This window comes from Cheilinus undulatus, linkage group 21 (assembly GCF_018320785.1).
Source record: "Cheilinus undulatus linkage group 21, ASM1832078v1, whole genome shotgun sequence".
Taxonomy (NCBI): domain Eukaryota; kingdom Metazoa; phylum Chordata; class Actinopteri; order Labriformes; family Labridae; genus Cheilinus; species Cheilinus undulatus.
The window spans coordinates 31,685,187-31,705,475 of NC_054885.1; the positions used below are offsets into that span (position 1 = coordinate 31,685,187).

The following is a 20,289-nucleotide window of genomic DNA, read 5'->3' on the forward strand; positions in this document are numbered from 1 at the left end:
GTGGAATTTATCAGTGTCACAACCTCAGCATTCTCTGATGGATATTTGTCTGAGTGAGATTTTGATAAAACCAGCTGCATTTCTGATTTTTTTGAATAATCTTAATTCAAAGTCAATGTTTTAATGTAAGTATAAACTTAGTATCCATTAAAGAAGGAAATGGAGCGTGTGTTTCATCTCATACCAGACATACCCAATTTGCAATGTCACGCATAGCTTCCAATCAACACAACTGTGGTCAGTGGAAATGCTCACTGGCTAGTAACTTTTCATATATATATATATATATATATATATATATATATGCATTTATGCAATTTAGACAGTTGCCTGCAGTTTTCTGATTATCAAAAATAATAAATTGCTTCATTTTTGTTGTTTAGGACCCCTGTTTTAGTTGCTGTAGCATGGAGATATAAATATTGTTTGATTTTTACTGAAAACATAAATGTTTCTCAAAATAAATAAAACATTAATCCCAAAATTTAGACAAAATATTTCAAATAGATAATATTTTCAATATGCTAATTGCTGTTAATTGTTAACTGTTCTTGATATTGAACTTCAGGATTGATATCTTTTTTAATCACCTCTATCAACATAAACTATGAATAAATGGTGTTGTCTTTCCCTGTAGATTGTTTCTAAATATATCAATATATCTTTAATTCTCATTATATTGCCCCACTCTCATAGAAGGGGGAAAAACATGTTTTTTTTATATGTAACAATGCTAGATCTAGATAGAGTTGCAGTATTCTGTTTTTTCCACAGGGACTTATATAAAAACAGAACAAAACTTCCAGACCATAGTTTTATTATAGATGTACAGTATATTTTGTCTATGTGACAGACTGATAAAGCTATATGATCCACAACTGTCTATGTACAAATGTAATGAAGGCGCATTATACAAAGGGTTAAAGGAGGGACAGTGTCTTGTAAGAAGTGACTGCAGTTCAGGAGAGTCTCGTCTTAATGTTAGCTTTCCAGGATTTAGTTCTCAAGAGAGACAGGAGACGGTCTACCCTCTAGAGACACAGCTGAAGTCTATCCAACAGCTAAACTAAAAAACTGTGGAGATGTTCAACTGGTAGACTGTCACTGAGAAAAGATTCTAGCATTAATAAAACAGCTATAGTGTACAGAACAAAAGGATTAGGTTCATTCAATCCCAAATAAAACTTCTACAGTCTTTATTTTTAGAATAATTTATGCCTCAGCACTTGGATTCTGCTTTTCCTATAACCACTGGCAGAAAACCAACATGCGCCGTCTGCTACGTTGAAAGATAAAGTCTCTGTTTCCTTATTGGACAGAAGCAATTGGCACGCTGGAACATCCTCTTGTATGTGCATTCAGAGCAGGTAACGCTTCTCTGCAGATCGATCTGTGTGGGTAGACAGCTCCTTGTTGATCCTCCAGAATATTTGTAGGCCTCCTCCAACACCAAATACTCCTCAACCACACAAAATGACTGTTCCTGTTTCACTCAGTCCTCCAGTCTGCCTTCGGATCGAACGATCAAGCCTCTCAGTTCCAGGATGATCTTTTACCTAGAGAGGAAGGAAAAGAAAGAAAACAAGCTGTTAAAGCACACATTTCTTGTTTCTGCACTCCCTATAAACACAACTGAACGCAACATTTTATTCCTTAAAAAGACAAATTCTTATAATCAAGCAAAAAAGGTCGCACTCTGTTCATGTGCATATTATCATGAGAAGGGAAGTTTTTGCTAGTTTAATTGGAGTGGATTTAGTGATAAAAATGCTATTGACATTTATCTGAGAATAGTAATCCCCCTGGGTACTTTGCTGAAACAAAGCAAGCCCCGCCCCTTTCTGGATGAAAACATTCCATCAAAATGAATGCCAGCCAATGGGAAAGATGAGTCTTTCATGCTTAAAAAGCTTAAAATATGAAAACTGTACAGTTCAAGGGTTATTAAGATTCCTAATCCAGTGGCCAAGGAATTAAACATAAAAATGATGACTTCCCTGAACAGGAATCAACATCAGAACATCATAAATAAACATAGTTATGGGTGCATATGTGTCTAGTCAGACTCTCTCTGTCAAACTGGACTACCAGCCCCATCTTGTGACCTGAGATGGTATAAACTGACATCACATACCCTATATGCATATTTTTAATTATGTTACCTGAATTTGATCTTAACTCTTAAAATATCATTAATACATTTAAAATATCATATGTCACACAGAACAATCGCTGTCTTAAAGTCAGTAGAAAAACAACACTAATCTCACATCTGACCACTTGCCTCAAGGTTAGCCCAAAGCCACAGAGCTCTTCCTATATGCCCCTTCATTAATTGAGAATGAAAAACATGTCATAAATTGTGCTCTATATTTTTTCTTGAAGCAAAAAATGCTACACATTAACATTAAATCCCACTGCTATGACTGTTCAAATCTACCACAACTCAGACTCAGGGATTGTTTCATCAAAATGGAAGTGTGATCACTCTGGAGAGTGGTAAGCGACATTAGGCTTGATGATTGAAGGAAATCAGGCAACAGGATGCAGCTTAAAACACACAACATTAAACATCTTTAACATCTAAAAACATTCCCCTAATATAAATATGGTTACCTGTAGTAAAAATAAAATTTAACCACTATAAATTTAGAATTAAACTTGTATAAATATAAATACAAGTTAAATAATATAAATGATAATAATAGTAAATAAAGTTGAACCTAAATTAAGGAAATAAACCTCTTACAAGAATAGAGTACAACACCTTTGGTCAGAGCTTTTTTGGCCGAGCTAGAAGCAGTAAGTTAGGGACAACATGTGCCCTTTAATTTTTATCATTTGGAACTTCAAATCTGTTTTATTAGATTAACTCTTTTGGGGCCTTTTTGCATTTATTTAGACAGTCCAGCTGAAGAGCAACAGTAAATGTGGGGAGAAAGAGTAGGGAAGGACATGCACAAAACAGTGCTGAGACTAGAAATCGATCCTGTGACCAGTGGGTCGAGGACTACAGCCTCTATATATGGCTGTGGAACTTCATATGTTTAACACAATATTCACCAACATGATTAAACACTGCATATTTCTCATACTGTGCAGGCCTACATTAAAGGTACAGAAAATAGAATTTTTGCACTGAAATGTCTACATGAATTATAAAAGTACAACTTCTATATTCTATATATTTGTAGTTGCAAAGCCTGAGACTTAAGGAACATAAGGGGGCATGTCCCGCCATTGAAAGCTGCATCTCATTCATGTTTTGTGCCATTTACTTGAGATAGACCATGATTATTCTCTTCACCTTCTGTAGCCCAGGCACCACCCCGTAATCCATAACACCACCCTCCATAAAAACGTGGCCCAAATGAATTTCTTTCTTTTTCTTTTTTTCCCCAAGCCCGGCAAAGCATAAACATTTGCTTCATTTATTTGTTCAAAACTGATGGCTCAGTTCAATGAAAACTACGGGTGTCAATTGCCGAATCTGATTTGTCAGATTTTGCCTTTAGTCGACTTATAGTTGAACAGCATTTCAGCTAGACTTTTTTGTCCCCGGACCGGCAGTCCTCAAGAATTCCGGCCATTTAGGACAACTACCGGACATTTGCTTTGACAATTTTGCTACATTAACAGCAGCAAAACGCATAAATCTCTCTTATTTTTTTATGTAAGTGGTTTTAAGTATCAAATGAAAGCTGTGCGCTTTTCCTTACACACGCAGTCAGTTACACAATATACACCCACATTAAACTCATCAACAACAACAGTTAGCTTCACATCAGCACCGTTAGCCTGTTAGCACATTGGCCGCTACTATAAATTAGCAGCTTACAACAGCCAAATACCATCCTCCACTGACAACAACAAGCATCCAAACACATAACAAAGGTGCTCTCTTAACTGGACACTGCGTTAGGACTCTACATTTCAAATGAAAAATGAATTTTACCGCCAGTTGCTAATATCAGTCCTCATGATGATATAACTGTAACCTCTGCTAAAGCTGGAAATCCAACCATCCTGGTTTATTTGGACTAGTCCTGAAAAGACAAAAGCTCCACAGCAGATAGTCCGGTCCAGTCCTCTTCTCATTAACGGCTTAACCAAGACTACTTCTGCTAATTAGCCAGTGTAGGCCTCTCTCTCTCTCTGCTGCTGCATTGGTGTTTCAGCCGCTCAGCTATAGTTCCCTTCGTTTTCAACCTCTTGCAGCAATGACACAAAATCCCTCCATACCACTGATGATATTAAACCTTTGGTTAACCAGGAAAACATCACTTAGATTAAAATTCTGCTTTACGAGAAAGTTCTGGTCAAACTTTCCCAGTTTTCCTGCATAGTCCCCAGATACTGAGCTTGCGCAGAGAGATAGGCTTGCTTTGACGTCAACGCGCATACATAATTAGCCATGTGCTTGCCATCTGAGGCGATAAACAAGCCCAGCACCGCAGGACAGTGGGTGGACTCTGATTTGACTATGAGGCTCATAGTCGAATCAGACTCCTCCAAAGCGAATCGTCGAATCGCCGACAATTCCAGGTCACCCCTAATAAAAACTATTTAATAAACTCTATTTACCACTGTTGTGGTTTCATCGATAAATTTTACTTAATGAGAGAGAAAAGCTGTTAAAAGTGTCCTGCAAGTTATCCAGGATGCCAATGAAAACCAGAAAGGCCACTTTTTAAAAGATAGATCTTTGGGCCATCAGCACCCCAGGAAGGCTACTTTTACGCTGCCTTTCTCCCTTATTGTATGAAATCTGTCCATGAAACAAAAACTGTGGTTGGCTTCTAAGTAAAAAGACATGATGGAGTGCTGGTTTTGTTGAAAAAGTCTTCAATTTAGGACAAAAAGTACACGATAGAGGAGGATGTAAGTGGGCAATGCGCCTATATGCAATTTTTTAGGATTTTGATTGAAATCCCCACCCTGGTGGCAGAGTTTACATACCATGGATTTAAAGGCCATTCTAATTAAAGAATCAAAACGTAAATGACTCAGAGCAGTGAATTAAGAACCTCAGTACTGACTAAACATCTAGCTGGATGCAGGGGGATTGTGCATCAGTTGTTTCGGGTGACAGCCACAAACCAGGTGATAAAAGTTCTCAAAAGTTAGCTGCTGTATGCTTTAATAGTGATGAACAGGACAGACAGAGTGGGGTAAGGGAGATAAATCAACACCAGTCCTACCTGGTTTGTGGCTGTCATGAAGAACTAAACAATCCCTTTAATTTGGAGAAGAAGCCCCCCTCTTGTTTCAACTCTCCTCCCTCCTTGTCATGTCTTTGCCCTGTCTCAGACCGCTTACCACTGCTGCCCTCACCTGGACAGAGACGAACACTGCATCAGCCAGCTATGCCACTAAGTACAGTCTCCTTTGCTTGATGCTAGAGATGCTACGGGGAGAGAAAATTTTCTTTAAACAGTCAGCGAGAATGTCCTCTAACCTGTCGTGGTGGCAGTGACTCCGTTCACCGTCCCCTCCACATCTGTCTCGTCTTCAGCGTAGCTCATGAGCAGACTTCTTTGTCTATCTGTGAGAGTCCTACAGGAGGAAACGATGTCTTTTTATCTCTGTGTGTTCCAAAGTGGTGAAAACATTTACTGAAGTAAAGAAAACTTAAAAAATTTGCATTTGTTTGTGAAGTCTTACTTCGGTACTTTTATTTTGACATGGACATAATGATCTCCAAAGCCATAGCCACTGACACGAGCGATTCCCTTCCCTGCCAGACGTATCCTCTGGTCAGTCTGGATGCCTGCTGGGATCTGAAGACAAAATTTCTTTCTTAATAAGTATTTCAAATCTTTCCCTGTTAGGGGTAAAGCCTCTGAAAATACATGCCTACTTACAGATAAATTTAGTGTTTCGTAGAGGCCTTGTGTTCTGGCTGTGCCGCCCAGGATAGCTTGTGCCACAGAGATAAGAAGGTCAGAGTGGATGTCTGCGCCATCCCTCCTGAACACTGGACTTTTTTGGACCTGGACATAGAAAAAAATCACAAACAGTGCCACATGGTTAAACATTTAAAAACACCTGAACTATGTGCATTTGAAGTCAGCCTGCTCAGTGTTCAGACATTCACATTAGGGCTGTCACAATATCAGATTTTCACTTCACGATTGTTGTGGGCAAAAAATGTCACAATAACAATATCATGATTTCAATAAAAAAAAATTGAATAAAAATGGAACAATTAATCAAATTTATATCTAACTTTATACAAGTTGTGTTCTCTCTTTTGGCAGATGAATTACACTCAAAATACCTGTCTAAGGAGGTACTGCAGCTGCTGTGTCATTGCGGAGGGTCAGTGTTTGTGTGTGAGGAGGAAGGGGGAGGGTTGTTGGGGTGCTACAGGAGGGAGACGAAGCAGAGCGGAAGAAAACAGGGGCGGATGTAGAAAACAAACTGTGCTCAAGTGGCACTAGATCATTTACACGATATTATAAAATGCACATTCTTAACACGATATTGAAATTTTATTTTTTAATACCACGATTATCGTCAATATCGTGACAGCCCTAAATTCATATTATAAAAAAATAAAAGGATTGGAAAATCTCTGAATGAAAAAACACTGCACATCTTTTTTCCCTTTGTACCCTCCTCTATATATGCAACAATAAAGATGGGTGGAGACACTAAAAAAAAAAGTTGTGCTGGGGTGCAGATGGCCTGGTGGTTTAAGGCATGCCCCATGTACGCGGGCGGCCCAAGTTTGAACTCAGTCCTGTAGCCCTTTCCTGCATGTTTCTCCCTGCTTTTCGGCCCATCACAAATAAAATAATGACAGAAAGAAATACAATATAAATAAATAAATAATAAAAACTATAAACAAAATAAAATAATAAAATTCAAATTTTTAAAATAAATTTAAAAACAAATATTATCATACAATTACACAATAATAATAGATCATAAATATAAATAAAAGAAATCAATCAATAAATAATTAAATGTAAATAAGTAATAAAAAAATAAAATTAAATGAAAATAACAATCAACAAAACAAAAAAAATAATAAATAAAATACGTATATATTTTTAGAATCAAAACTGGTACCCTTACGTAGTTTATTTGTTTACAGCTTAATTTATAATGCAAGCATACAAATAAGACATCCACTACATGCTCCTTTTCTTACCACTCAGTACTAATACTATGAATTGATTTAGCTACTCACCCTAAATGTGATGAAGACTTCCTTCTTACCAACTGGCATTCTGACTGTTTGACCATCCTCCACACCTTTAAGCAAAAACACACAACAGTGAGGTAAAGATTTACAAAAAAGGTCTTAATTTAAGTTTTTTTTTTCCTGTTACACTTGTATCTGTATCCTCTCTGGTTAAAACATTACCTAAAATGAGTCAAAATATGCATTGATGTGGCCTAAATAAGAGAGAAGACTGCTGCTTCTGGTGACAATTACTTACTTTTTTTGTGGATTAGTTATGCAAAAACTGCAGGATCTTGCTTTCATCCCACATCATGTCAAATGGTATACTGTCTTAAACTGGAAGCAATGTAAATTGAAAGTTTAGTCTCTTATTTCAGCTACATTAAATGTGATTTACTTTTATTAGCTGTAGCCTCTGGAGGCATTTTAGTTTGTGCTCACTGATACTGTCCTATGATAAAGGAAATTACCCAAGGAGTTTCAGCATCATCTGCACTTTAGGGTTTGGAGTCAGATCATAACCTGAGAAGTTCTAATTTTTCTTTTCCTAAAGTCTTTGGGTTGACAAGGAACCAAATTCCGGGGATTTTTAGATTTTTTTCAGTAGTAATTGTAAAATACTCATATTTTCACAGTTTTACTTTATTATGTGAGGTTCTTTGGTAATGAGGAAATTAAAAGAAAATTCAAAGAAAAATGGGTTTATCCAGAAAAGTGCAGGAAATTGTAACCAAATTTTTTAAATCTGGTATAATCACACTGTTTTTCAAAAAACTTCTGCAATTACTGAAGAAAAACATTTTGGATTGGTGAATGCATCTCACTATAGTTGTGTTTTATATTTATCAGAGTGTATGCGTTCCATGCAATCACAGAATCAAGAGTTATTAATAAGTACAATTACAAATACATGGAATTCAGTGTGATATTTTGGTGCAAAAACCATCAATATGGAAATAGAAGAAGACACAAAAGGCTATAAAACAGCAGTACTCAATGTGCATAAGATAAAAACGATATTAAGAGCAATAATGTATAAAAGGTGCGATGCAGAAAAGTGCACATATAAAGAGACAGAGTGATATTTTAAAGAATTCTTTGACGTAAAATTAAAACTTTCAACATCTTCATCTGAAAATTCTGCAGTAGCGCAGACACAGTTCCTGACTTCTACCAAATACATTCCTGGATGACTTCTGCGCTCATTCATAGTTTAACAGACACTTTAGTAAGACTGACCTGCAGGCACAGGAACCATCACAGTTTTCCTCTGTTTAGTCTGGCCTGTCCCACGGCAGGAATGACAGGGGGACGAGATGACTGTGCCTTTGCCACCACAGCGACGACATGTAGAGCGCATCACGAACGGGCCTGTGTTCACTGTCTCCTACAAGGTAGCAGGACACAAATGTGTATGTTTAATAATTGAAAACAAATTAGAGAAGGGTGGTAATTTAATCTATGCACGGACACATCAAGTGGAGGGATGAAGAACCCCTAATGAAAAGACAATAAACTGTCATAGCTTTAGGAACAGTTATGGTATTATTGAGTACTCATATTGGTACTGGGTACCAGTGAGGACCCAATACTAATACAATAATACAATAACTTTATTTATCCCCGCAGAGAAATTCAATTGTCTGGAGTCTATCTAATCTGTTGGATGATGGAATGGAAGTACTTGCATGCGTACTCAGCCTGAAAAATTATGGTGTCGGTAAATCCTTTAAACCAGCTAGCTGAAGCAATGCTCTGACCCCAGTCATGCAGATTCAAAGGCCACCAGATGTCACCATGTGTCCACCACCATTACACCATGAAGACAAAAGAACACCCCAAGCAACTCAGAGAAAAGGTTACTGAAAAGTAGAAGCCAAGGGATGGATATGGAAAAAATATTCAAGGCACTTAACATCTACTGGAGTTCAGTTAATTCCAACATCAAGAAATGGAAGGAATACAGCACATGTGTAAGTCTGCCTAGCTCAGACTAGTTAAGGTAAGATAAAACACATAAAAATGATTAAAAAAACAACATAAAAACATAAAAGTATAAGACTATGCAGATCGAAAATACTCTAAAAAGTAGCAGAAGAGTCATGCAAAACAGCTGTCACATAAACAGCTAGGGCTTTTGGTTGCTGACTGGTTCATAAGACTCCATCCATTCATCACCATCACAAATACCATTCACAGAGAGGCACTGAGTCAAAGCTCTTACCATGCCAGAGCCGTTGCAGTAGTGGCAGTGCTGGACCTTAGTGCCAGGCTCATGACCTTTGCCATCACAGCGCTGACATGCTGAATCCATATTAACAGTCATTTCTTTGTTGACCCCCTTTGCAGCTTGAGTGAATGTCAGCTCCATGATGTACTATGTGGAATAAAAAAAATATTTGAAACAAGTTAATCTTTCTGAATATGAACCACGAGGAATGGTGAAGTGAGAAGCAGAGGAGTGTACCACCAACCTCCTGTGGCTGATCAAAAATAGCATTGAAGTCTCTGAAGCCTCTGCCTCCAGAAAATTCCCCAAAGATTTTACGGAAGAGCTCTTCTGGGTCTACGCTCTGGGCCTGTCCAGACCAGTACTGCTGCCCTCCACCGGCCTGACCAGCATCGAAGCCTGCTGAGCCATATGTATCATACTGCTTCCTCTTAACTTCATCACTAAGGACCTGAGAGAAACATGAAAGCAGAAGTCAACGGACTTTGACGAAACAACACAGGGGAAGACAGTAGAGGCTTAAATAAAGAGTGACACTAAACCTCATAAGCTTCAGCCAGCTGAGCAAATTTTTCCTTGGCTTGAGGGTCGTCTTTGTTGGTGTCGGGGTGATATTTCTTGGCCATCTGAGGGACAACAAACACAAACACTCTGTTAACTGCTGTGATGATTGGTTATCTGAGGGCCAATCTTAGCAGTGGAGGCATGTCAGGCCGGGGCAGACCTGGTAGTAGGCTTTCTTGATCTCTTTCTGAGTTGCTGTGCGGGGTACACCCAAGACCTGGTAGTAGTCCTGCTTGCTGCTTGCAGGGGCACTTGTGTGAAAGGACAGTGTGCTGACAGCATTAAGCGATTTGATACCTGAATAAAGTTAGGACACAAGGGTGAGTATACACCAAGTGGAGCAGTGCTGACGCAGGAGAACACAATGTTCTATCATGTTGTCATTGTAGCTGTTTTTATGGCAAAACTGTGTCGTTTAGCATGCCTGATTTTAATCTACAGAGGATGCATGTCCGTGCAGTCTAGCAAAGCTGTGATGAAGTTAAGAAGCTTCTAGAAACACAGCGAAATACAGTATACCTGCATGACTAGCTGCGGCAATATGCGAATGTCTCTACCAGGCATAAAAACTGCACTAAGACAACATAAGTTAACCGAAACAGCCGTCCTAGAGACAAAGAGTACGATGCAAAACTGGTATCTTCCCTTACAAGTTCAACTTAAAGACTGCAAACCAATGTTAGCCATACTGATTGCATCACATAGTTAACTAAATCTTCAAACATTAAAACAACAGCGTTTGTACGACAACTTTATCCTCTCTTTAGTGCATACTTAAGCCCTAATTAAGTTAAGATATTTCTGATGTCTTACATGGAGTCACCAACCAGAAATCACATCAAATAACGGCTAGCTTAGCCTAGCCTAGGCCATATGGGTATACACCACCTCACCTGACAGCCCTCTCAATGTCAACGCTTTCCCAGCTCCGCCACTCATCAGGTTCCCTCCCCTCCACAGCTTCTCCGCTCCCACGGTAGAGAAACTTCGTACCCCTCCATGACTTGTGCAGACAACCGCAGCAGCAGCCCTGTGCTGTCCAGAGGACACGAAAACTGTAATCCAGCGTGAGGAGCAGCGGGCTGCCGAAGACGCCATCATTCCTCCACGGGTAACTACACTGAACACACTGCGCATGCTCGTGTGAGGAAGTGGGTGCGACCAATGTGCAAAGATAGTCTATTTAGGTCAAGATGATAATCTCCTGAGAGAAACTAGTTGCTTTTCGTGGCCTAAATTTTAATGTACGTTTTAATAAATTAACTTTAATGGCAGCCAATGACAACAGAAGTAAAATATGATACATAATATATTATTTACAAAGTTCAGTTGGCTTTCAGTTGGCTTCATTGGCATTGAACACTTCATCAGTTTCATTGCCAATGCAATGCAATGCACAAATAAATGAAAAAGTATTACAATCGATATCAAAAAGTTGGTATAACTTTATATTTAGTCCAAATATGGACATTTAATTTTTCTATGTTTTCAATTTGCAGAAATTCAATTTCATGGTGGTGGTGTTGTGATTGAAGTTCTTCTTTGGTTATAACTGCTCACATAATGAGCTGCAATATCTGCACACAGTTGCAATTCAACCAGCAGATATAGAAGTTCATTGTTCATGCTGGTGAACTGTTTATATTTGCCGCTGAAACGTGAATAGAACTTGTCTCTGATTTTACTGTTTAAAGGACAGGGGGTTAGAAGGTGCAGCTCTGTTTCCACTTCATATTGGCTGCAGTGGGTGCACAGTCTTTCAGCTTTGTCTGTGGCCCCTCTTTGATTGTGCTTACTTAGGTATTACATCAAGCATCTCGTAGGTAGTGGATCAGTCACTGTGCTTATTAAGTGTTCTACAACTGCATATTTCCTTTTGCTTTTTTGGATGATTCTTATCAACAAGTTTAATCGTTTTTTTTTTTGTTGTTGTTGAATCATTTGTTTTATGCTGATTAGTTTTTTGTCTGGGACTCTGCAGATGAAATGATGCCTGACATGCATTTTCAGTTACTATAAACTTTATCGATAAAAACACATTTTCTTACCCTGTTTCTCTTTTGAAATTATATTGCTAGATCTTAAAATTCCTTATTTACAGGCCCTAAGAAGAAAAATCAAGTAAAAAGTAGAATGCACATGTTTTATAACCCGGGGTAGCACGTGACAAGGCAGTATCGTTCGTTGACGTTCTAAAGCAAATTCCGCCCAATCGGACAGCTCTATTGAACAAAACGAGCGAACACCGCCCGGCCAAACTGAACTGTCAACTGTAGCAGGACTTCTCTCTCTGCCGAGTACCAACCAGCTCGACAGAGACACCCGGAAGGCACGAAAGTCAGTTTGAGAGGGCAGCATGAATCGCTTTAAGACATCCAAATTCAAAAACACCACTCCGAAAATTGCCAAGAAAGATGTAAGTAGCTTCTGAGCTTCTGCCAGTTTGTCTGGCTAACGTTAGCTCTGGTTATTAGCTTAAGCTAGTTATGTGGTGATTGGGGGAACGCCTGCCTGCAAGGGATGTTGAACTTCCTGCATCTGGTAGCCTGTATAGTAATCAGAACGAAAATCTGAATTCACACACCAGTATTTACACTAACTTTAGGCTTGTAGTAAAAACTGACAGCCATGTGAGTGGATCTGTCCACTTCGGATGTTGTAGTGACGCCCATCTTCATGCTGTTAGACTATAGCTAACAGAGTTTTCCCTTTCTTCTCGAAATCAGGTGGTGTGTTGCACAATTTTGTCTGCAGACTTGTAGCTGTGCTATATATGCACAGATTTGCTATGGCAGTGTAAATAAAAGACTGCAGCTGAATGCAGTGAGGTAGTATTACAACAATGGTGCCTCTATTGAGTGATAGTTGTCCTATAGGTTGCAAGAGGCAACATGTCTGGACGGCACTGCAGTGTCTTGCATACAAATCTGTCATATTTCTGCTCTTCTGAGTCTGGACCCATCTGTTTGAAGTTGTAACGCCTGCAGTTCTCCTTGCTGAGGTGGATTATGTAACCCCCAACCTTGTTTTTACTGAGGCAGGAAAATGCCTGGCATGCACAGAGATAGTAGATGTTATTGGTGTCTCTCCAATCTCTGCACAAGATCTGAGACAGCAGGTGGTGCTTTGCTGCTGTGAATGTTAAGAGGCTAGTGAGTATGGCTTGAGTCATGTGATGGAGGGAGGCTGTCATGTCGAAGAGGGAGCAAGGGGGACAGGAGCAAAAAGAGAGAGGGTTGTGGAAACAGAGGAAAGCAAAGATAAGAGTTTTTTTTTCCCCCAGAATTGCTGAAAAGTTTCCACATGTGAGTGCTCGCAAGAGTTGTTTGGGTATTAATTTAGTCAATTCTTATTTGGCTCTTGAACTTGCTTTATGGTGCCAGAGCTCTTTCTGATCATGGATTTGTGCATGGATTAACAGCAAATGTGCTTACGCCAACTCTTAAACCTCAGAAGAATGCTTAGATACAGAGTATGTACTCTTAACCTCAGGGCACAGGTACAGAATCACCAGGAAGCAGACTGAAAGAGGTATCACATCCCTTGTGCCACAGAGCATTCAGCTGCTTAACTAGCTCTGATGTGCAATCCAAAGCTGGCTTTCTGCACTAGTGCTGCCTAGACAATTAATCCAGTTTCAGTATCAATTACAAGTCTGACTTCTGCAATCATGAAGCAAGATAACAGAGATTAGAGATGCACTGGTTATGAAAATTATGACTGATAGTGATGTTTACAATAACAATTTAGCTCATACAGATGCTTTCTCTTTAAAATACATATTTTGGTGCAAAACCTGTGGTATCCCAGCATTTTCTCTCTTGTTTGACCATGAAATTAGATCACAGTTGGTCACTTTATCTGCCCTGTTATAGACCTCTTATTTAACTCTGTAGCTAGATGTACTAGATGCATGCATTGAACTGATTGGATCCAACAGGTTAGCATTGATAACTGATCTCTGCTCATGCCACATAATTTGGACGATGGCCTGATGCATCTGTGCATCTCTGATTGAGATAAAATGATTATTGTGCCTCATGCTATGCAGCACTCTATTAGGTCATGCACAATACTGGATTTTTGCAGATATCCGTTCCACCAATATTTCCAAACTCATTTGAGCTAGTGCCTGTAAATACAAATTTATTTTCCACTTAGCCTAAAGAACACCAAGTTGCTCCTGGTCTCATTGTGACAGTCTAAGCAGATGTAAAACATTTTATTCCACTGTAAATGATGAGTCTTTTTCAAATAAAGACATTCAGTAATGAAAAACAAAGCAAGAGTTTCTTTAAACTCATCAGACCATGTCTTTATAGTCCTTGCTTTGTGCACTGAAGCAGAGTCATGTTGGAATAGAAGAGGACAAAGCATTGTCCAAAATGTCTTGGTATGCTGAAGCATTAAGATTGGCCTTTGTGGAGATAAGGGGCGTAGCCTAAACCCTGAAAAACAGCCCCATACCATTATCCCTCCTCCACCAAACTTCACAATTGGCTCAATGCAGCCAAGAAGGTAACATTCCCCGCATCACAAACTCAGACTCACCCATGTGACTGCCAGAGTAGCATGATTCCTCCATCATGTCTCAGCTGCTCCACAGTCCAGTGTCGGTGTGCTTTACACCAGTGGTTCACAAATGGTTGGAAATCAGGACCCACCACCGCCTCCTTAAGAGAAATCGTGACCCAAACGTTTGAAATTTTTCAACCACTCGAAATTTATAGAATAAAGAATTTGACGGTTTGGACCCACAACATAGTAACAAAATACACATGTTTTAAAAGAACATCACTACAGAAGGAAATGCGTGCATGCATTTCATTTTATCCCATTTTCCCAAGACAGCATGGACATTTGGTAAATTCATAAGCAGTTTCATCAATATCTGGGACAGACCTGCTTGTTATTCAAAGAAAAAGAAATGAATAAGTTGAAATCTTGAGACAAACACTGAAGTTTACTAATCATCACAGTGAAACCTATAGAATACATGTATGTTTGTCCCCTTAGGGCTTACATACAATAAACTTTATGACACATCTTCACACTTTTGGGGCCTGACCAACTCCTTCTGACACTTAACATTGGACTTGGTGATGTGAGGCTTGCATGCAGCTGCTCGGCCATGAAAACCTATTCATGAAACTGCGCTGTTTTTGTGCTTATGTTAATGCCAGTGAAAGTTCAGAACTCCTCATCTTTGGAATCAGCAGAGATTTGGTGACTTTTACGAACCATGCGCCTAAGCAGTCATTGACTCTGCTCTGTGATTTTACATGGTCTTCTGCTTGGTGGCAGAGTTGCTGTTATTCCTAAATGCTTCCACTTTCTGATAATATCATTTACAGTTGACTGTGGGGTATCCAGCAGGGATGAAGTTTTATGAACCATCTTATTGGAAAGGTGGCATCCATCACAGTACCACTCTTGAAGTCACTGAGATCTTCAGAACAACATGTTTTGTGTGCAAAATATTTATAAATAGAGACTGCATGACTAGGTGCTTGATTTTATACACCTGTGGCACCGGTCTGATTGAAACACAAATTCAGTAATGTGGCCAGGTACTTTTGTCCACATATTGTACAGGATGATCAAAGTGGATTTAATGAAGGAATCCAACCATTTTATAATGTAGGAACATTCAGATAAAGCTAAATGGTCTTAATACTTTAATTTTTGGGTTTTTTTTATGTGGACTTTAATGTTAAATATTGAAGACTAATGATGGGTCACTGGTTGATGCAAGCCTCGGTCACACCACAGACATATTTCATTTGCAGATTCACATGCAAAACATGTAATCAGTTAAATGCATGCATACATCTGTACGAGTGCATTGAAGTGCATGGGTGCAAAAGTGAAGCTACTATTCCCAAACTGCTTCAGCTCTGAAGTGCCCTGTGTAGCTCCATAGTCAGCCCATTGAACAGCAAAATCAGTTTCAGAGTAGCAGCACAGCAGCACATTGGACACTCTGTCCTCTCACTGCTGCTGCCTCGTTAATATTATGAAAGAGGTTTTAAGATGTCTGCTGAGCAATGCAGGGAGTCCTTCCACTTCCTCAACACTGGCTCATTCAGAAGCACTTATGTATGAGCGCTCACAGCTAGAATCCTTCCTGTTTAGTCAACATGAGGCAGACAAACTGTATTTTTCTGCTGATTTGTTTTCAGTGCAGCAAGTGGATTTTGTGCAGATGTGTCTAGTTCCTTGTACATGGTCTCAGATTCATGAGGGTTTGTGGAATCGTTCCTTGACTGGGCCAATTTACCTTACCCTACATGGTGCTAATGCCCTCAACAACACAGCTCCCAGGTTCACTGAGACACACAAACCCCTCCACCATGATAAGGTGGCAATTCTCTGAAGGCAAAGCTTGCAATTTATCGGTCAGCCTGTGTTCCAAACCTCATCTGTGGTCATTTTTACAATGGCTGAAAGAATGAAGTCACGGATATAAGCAGTCGAAAGGAGATTCCTTAGGAGGGTGTCTGGGCTCAGCCTTAGAGATAGAGAGAGGAGCTTGGAAATCCAGAGGGATCTCAAAGTAGAGCCACTGCTCCTTTGTGTCGAAAGGAGCCAGTTGAGGTGGCTCAGGCATCTCATCAGGATGCCTCCTGGTTACCCTCCCTGTGGAGGTCTTCCAGGTAGGTCCAACTGGGAGGAGACCCCAGGGCAGACCCGGAACTTGCTGGAGGGGTTATATATTCTATCTGGCCTGAGAACGTCTCAGAATCCCCCAGGAAGAACTGAAAAACGTTGCTGGGGAGAGGAACGTTGTGGTTCGCCTGCTGCCACCACGACCCGACCTTTGATAAGCACAAAAAGATGGATGGATGGATACTCTTTCCTTACATTTTATAGTGTGTTTTCAGGACTGATGTTTTGGGTCTGAAGTCCATTTATATATCTATATCATTATGAAAGTGAATTTGTAAATATTGGCATATCAGATTTAGGATAAAATCCCAATATTGTGCATCCCTAATTTTTTTTAATGCATAGAGATTCTAAATATTGGTCCAAAAAGGTCGACTCCTACTGACAAATGTCTCATATTACAAAGATAACATGATGACTATAAATAAAGTAATACTTAGCATCTTCAAAATTGAATCAAACTAAATGAACATACCAGCATTAAAATCAGATTAAACACTGGCGACCTAATTGTTAGTTTGCATACACCGTGTACTGAGGCTGTAGTCCTTCAAAATAGATCTGAAATAAGAAAAAGTTAAAATAATTTAAAAAATACTCTTTTTTCTGCTTCTACATGGAATAATCCTGTTATTTATCTTCTCCATGATACTGTAATAATTTTCAGCACTTCATCCTTTGTTTTTATTCCTCACAAGTTCTTTCTGTGTCTGTAAAACCAGGGATGGATCAACAACGTCCGAGCTGGTTCCTTCTCCTCTCAGGGGAATCACATCAAAGCCAGCTCCAAACTTGTCGTCTTCAATGCGGAGCAGGCTGGTAAGGCCATAAACATGTCATCGTCATGTACTTGTTCTTTTCATCTTTTTTCATAGTTGTACTTTTCCACGATGTTTAATTGATACAGGCTTTAGCTATTCTACTCTTTTTGAGGTATTTCCCTTATAATTTGCCTATTTGCTCGTATTTTTTGCATGATTAAATTGTAACTTGTGGTTGAAAAGTGCTTTATTAATGAAGTTATTAGTATTCCATTAATATAACACTAAAGTACAAGTCACACTCTGTGGGAAGAATGATGGATGAGATTTTCTCTGCATCTTTCTGCAGGTGGAGGCATGCTGGGCCTTTCCTCAGTCAGACCTGGTGCAGATGGCCAGTGGACGGTCACTCAGATGTCCTGCCATTCAGGTACTGCTCTTCATTTTGGCACCCCTTCAGTCTTCCTCTTTTCCCCTTTGCCCCACTTTTCTTCTGCATAACCAATCCAACCCTCAAGAAAACTCTTGTGTCTTTGAATATCACTCAAGAAAGGCAATTTTACTTTGCTCAGAAATAATTGAATATACATAAACTTGATTGATATGGAAAATTTCTTCACTAGTAATACAGGATATGTATTTGTTTGAGGTGTTAGAAACAGGATTTGACAATGGTTTTAGAAGTTGTTGACTGTGAAGAAACTGAATTAAATTAATATTAAAACTAAAATCTGCTTTAATTTGTCTGTCCTCTCTGCTAGATCTGGTGACTGATATGGACTTCTCTCCTTTTGATGAAAGTCTCCTGGTAACGAGCTCCAATGATGAAACGGTGAGCTCTTTCATTCACTCTTTCTTTTCCTTTTATATCTTTCCTTCATCTCAATTGTGCTTGTGTTATTATTGTATACTTATCAAAACTCTTGGCCTTTTTAGTCCCTGGTAGAGATGCACTGATTGATCAGGAGCCGATAATTATCAGCCCTGTTTTAATTAAAAGTACATGATCAATAGATCCGTCTTAATACTTCTAGTCCATGAATACTACAACCAATCACCTGTGGTTAATACTCTGGTGTCTTCGGCTGAGAGAAGCACTGCATGTGCATTGCCTTTATACTGTAAAGGCTAATTGAAATGCCTTCATTGATGATAAGCACATTAGCATTGAGAATCAAACTAAATCGAAATGTAGAACCCGTGATTGTTGGCTTGGAAAATCTCTGTAGCCTCATCTGCTGCTGCTGCTGTTGATAACTTCTCCTCCTCCTCCACTGAAAGGAGCTGTGGTAGGATCGCCCAAACTTTATGCAACTCCCATTAGTTAAAAATATTAATCCTTGTTGAATACCGCGCTGGACCAGTCAGGATAAAAGCTAGTTAGCTAACTGAAGGGTGAGATGTGGTTCACATTATAATATACCTAACCTCGCTGTTAAAAGAAGCGACAAAACACCTTTGGGGTGTGTGTAAATTAGGGCTGTCAAGCAATAAATGTCAGATTTTGTCAGTTGATTGCCACAAATGTGAAATTTCACAACTTTGATTTAATGACTTTTCTCTTTCATTTTGGATTTTTGTTCTGTCTAAAACTAAGGGTAATTTGTTTCCTGTTTGAATGCAGACCTTTTATTTTGAAGGAAAATTAGAAATTTTTGAGACTTGAACTTGTTTTCAATTGAAAATTGATCAACCAATTTTGTGTAGCATATTTTATCAAAAATAATGTTGCATAAAGTGCATTACATACAAAGAAATAGAAAAATGGAAAAGAAGAGAACGTTAAAAATTGAAATGTTTACTGACACAAAGTGTAGATAAATTTTGACTTGCCCACTAGTGGAGTCATTTTCCATCACTGTGGCTGCAGGGAGACGCTGCAGTGGGTAATCAAAATGTGCTGAAAGGGACAATAAAGCATAAGGTTAAAAACATTAATTCACCAGTCATGGACCCTTAATGCATCACATTTAATGCATTAATGTTGACAGCCAAATAATAAATGTGATTTTAAAAAAATGATGTTTTGGTGAAAAACTGTAATAAACACAGTTATTTGGAGGTGAAATTTATTTTCCTAGCTGTATAAAAATAATTGCGTCAATGCGCATTGATGATTGATTATTACCTTTTATTTATTCAAATGTTTGCTCTTTTTAGAAAAGGCTTAATAAATTTCTTCTGGACTCTTAATAAATGCATTAATTTATTCAAAAGAAAATTACTAAAACTAGCCTAAAAATAAAATCTCTGAGTCTTCATATCAAATCTGATTGTTTTTCTTTTTCCTGTCTACACTGCAACCTGAGAAGTAGAGAAAAGCAGGTATTGACAGCTGGTATATCAATAGCAGAAGGCGATCTTAAGTGGATAAAGAAATGAAAAAGCTTGAATGGTCTCAGCCAGCTCTACTGTACAGGCCACATAGAAAGTTGCCTCAGCTCTTACATGCACCATGCATATATGTATTTATGCGTGCATTAAGGAGAGCAAAAAAAGGCAAGTCGAGCCGAATGTTGTTCATCCTGACAAGGCATTTTAAACCAGTTTGCCTGTACTCTCAACCAGTCAGAGTGCTAGGGGGAAAGGCAGAGAAAGTTGAATAGAAAATCTTTGATGTAGATTTTCTTCTAATGCAATTCATGAATAAAATTGATTTATTGTTTTTTTTTGTACTGCCCTGTTAAACGGCATAAGTAAAAGCATGCTGTTGACTGAATAAGGATGACTTTAGTGCTCCTGTATCAGGTTCTACTGCCCCCTCTAGGGGGATTCAGTACGCTACAAAGCTAAATAGACTGACCAACTGCTAAACCAGCTGCTAAAACAAAGCACAAAATATGATCATGTTCTTATCAGAAGGGAAAAAA

The 20,289-nt window shown here is 38.9% G+C and overlaps 2 protein-coding genes across 2 annotated transcripts in view; one reads left to right on the plus strand and one right to left on the minus strand.

Annotated features, from left to right (window-relative positions):
- Positions 1-800: 800 nt before the first annotated feature.
- On the minus strand, positions 801-11,092 carry dnaja3a (DnaJ heat shock protein family (Hsp40) member A3a). Its single transcript, XM_041816687.1, has 11 exons — positions 10,883-11,092; positions 10,150-10,286; positions 9,968-10,051; positions 9,670-9,876; positions 9,420-9,572; positions 8,435-8,582; positions 7,199-7,263; positions 5,865-5,993; positions 5,665-5,780; positions 5,459-5,556; positions 801-1,556 (listed from the first exon to the last, which is right to left on the minus strand). Exons 1-11 carry the CDS (start codon positions 11,088-11,090, stop codon positions 1,534-1,536), a joined length of 1,368 nt encoding a protein of 455 aa, XP_041672621.1. The 5' UTR covers positions 11,091-11,092; the 3' UTR covers positions 801-1,533.
- Positions 11,093-12,260: 1,168 nt separating this feature from the next.
- Positions 12,261-20,289, plus strand: part of coro7 (coronin 7) — a 189,964-nt gene continuing 181,935 nt past the window's right edge. Inside the window, exons 1-4 of the mRNA XM_041816981.1 lie at positions 12,261-12,405; positions 17,381-17,477; positions 17,769-17,849; positions 18,181-18,251. Coding sequence (XP_041672915.1) covers positions 12,346-12,405; positions 17,381-17,477; positions 17,769-17,849; positions 18,181-18,251 — 309 coding nt within the window. The 5' untranslated portion in view covers positions 12,261-12,345. The remainder of the gene's footprint in view (positions 12,406-17,380; positions 17,478-17,768; positions 17,850-18,180; positions 18,252-20,289) is intronic.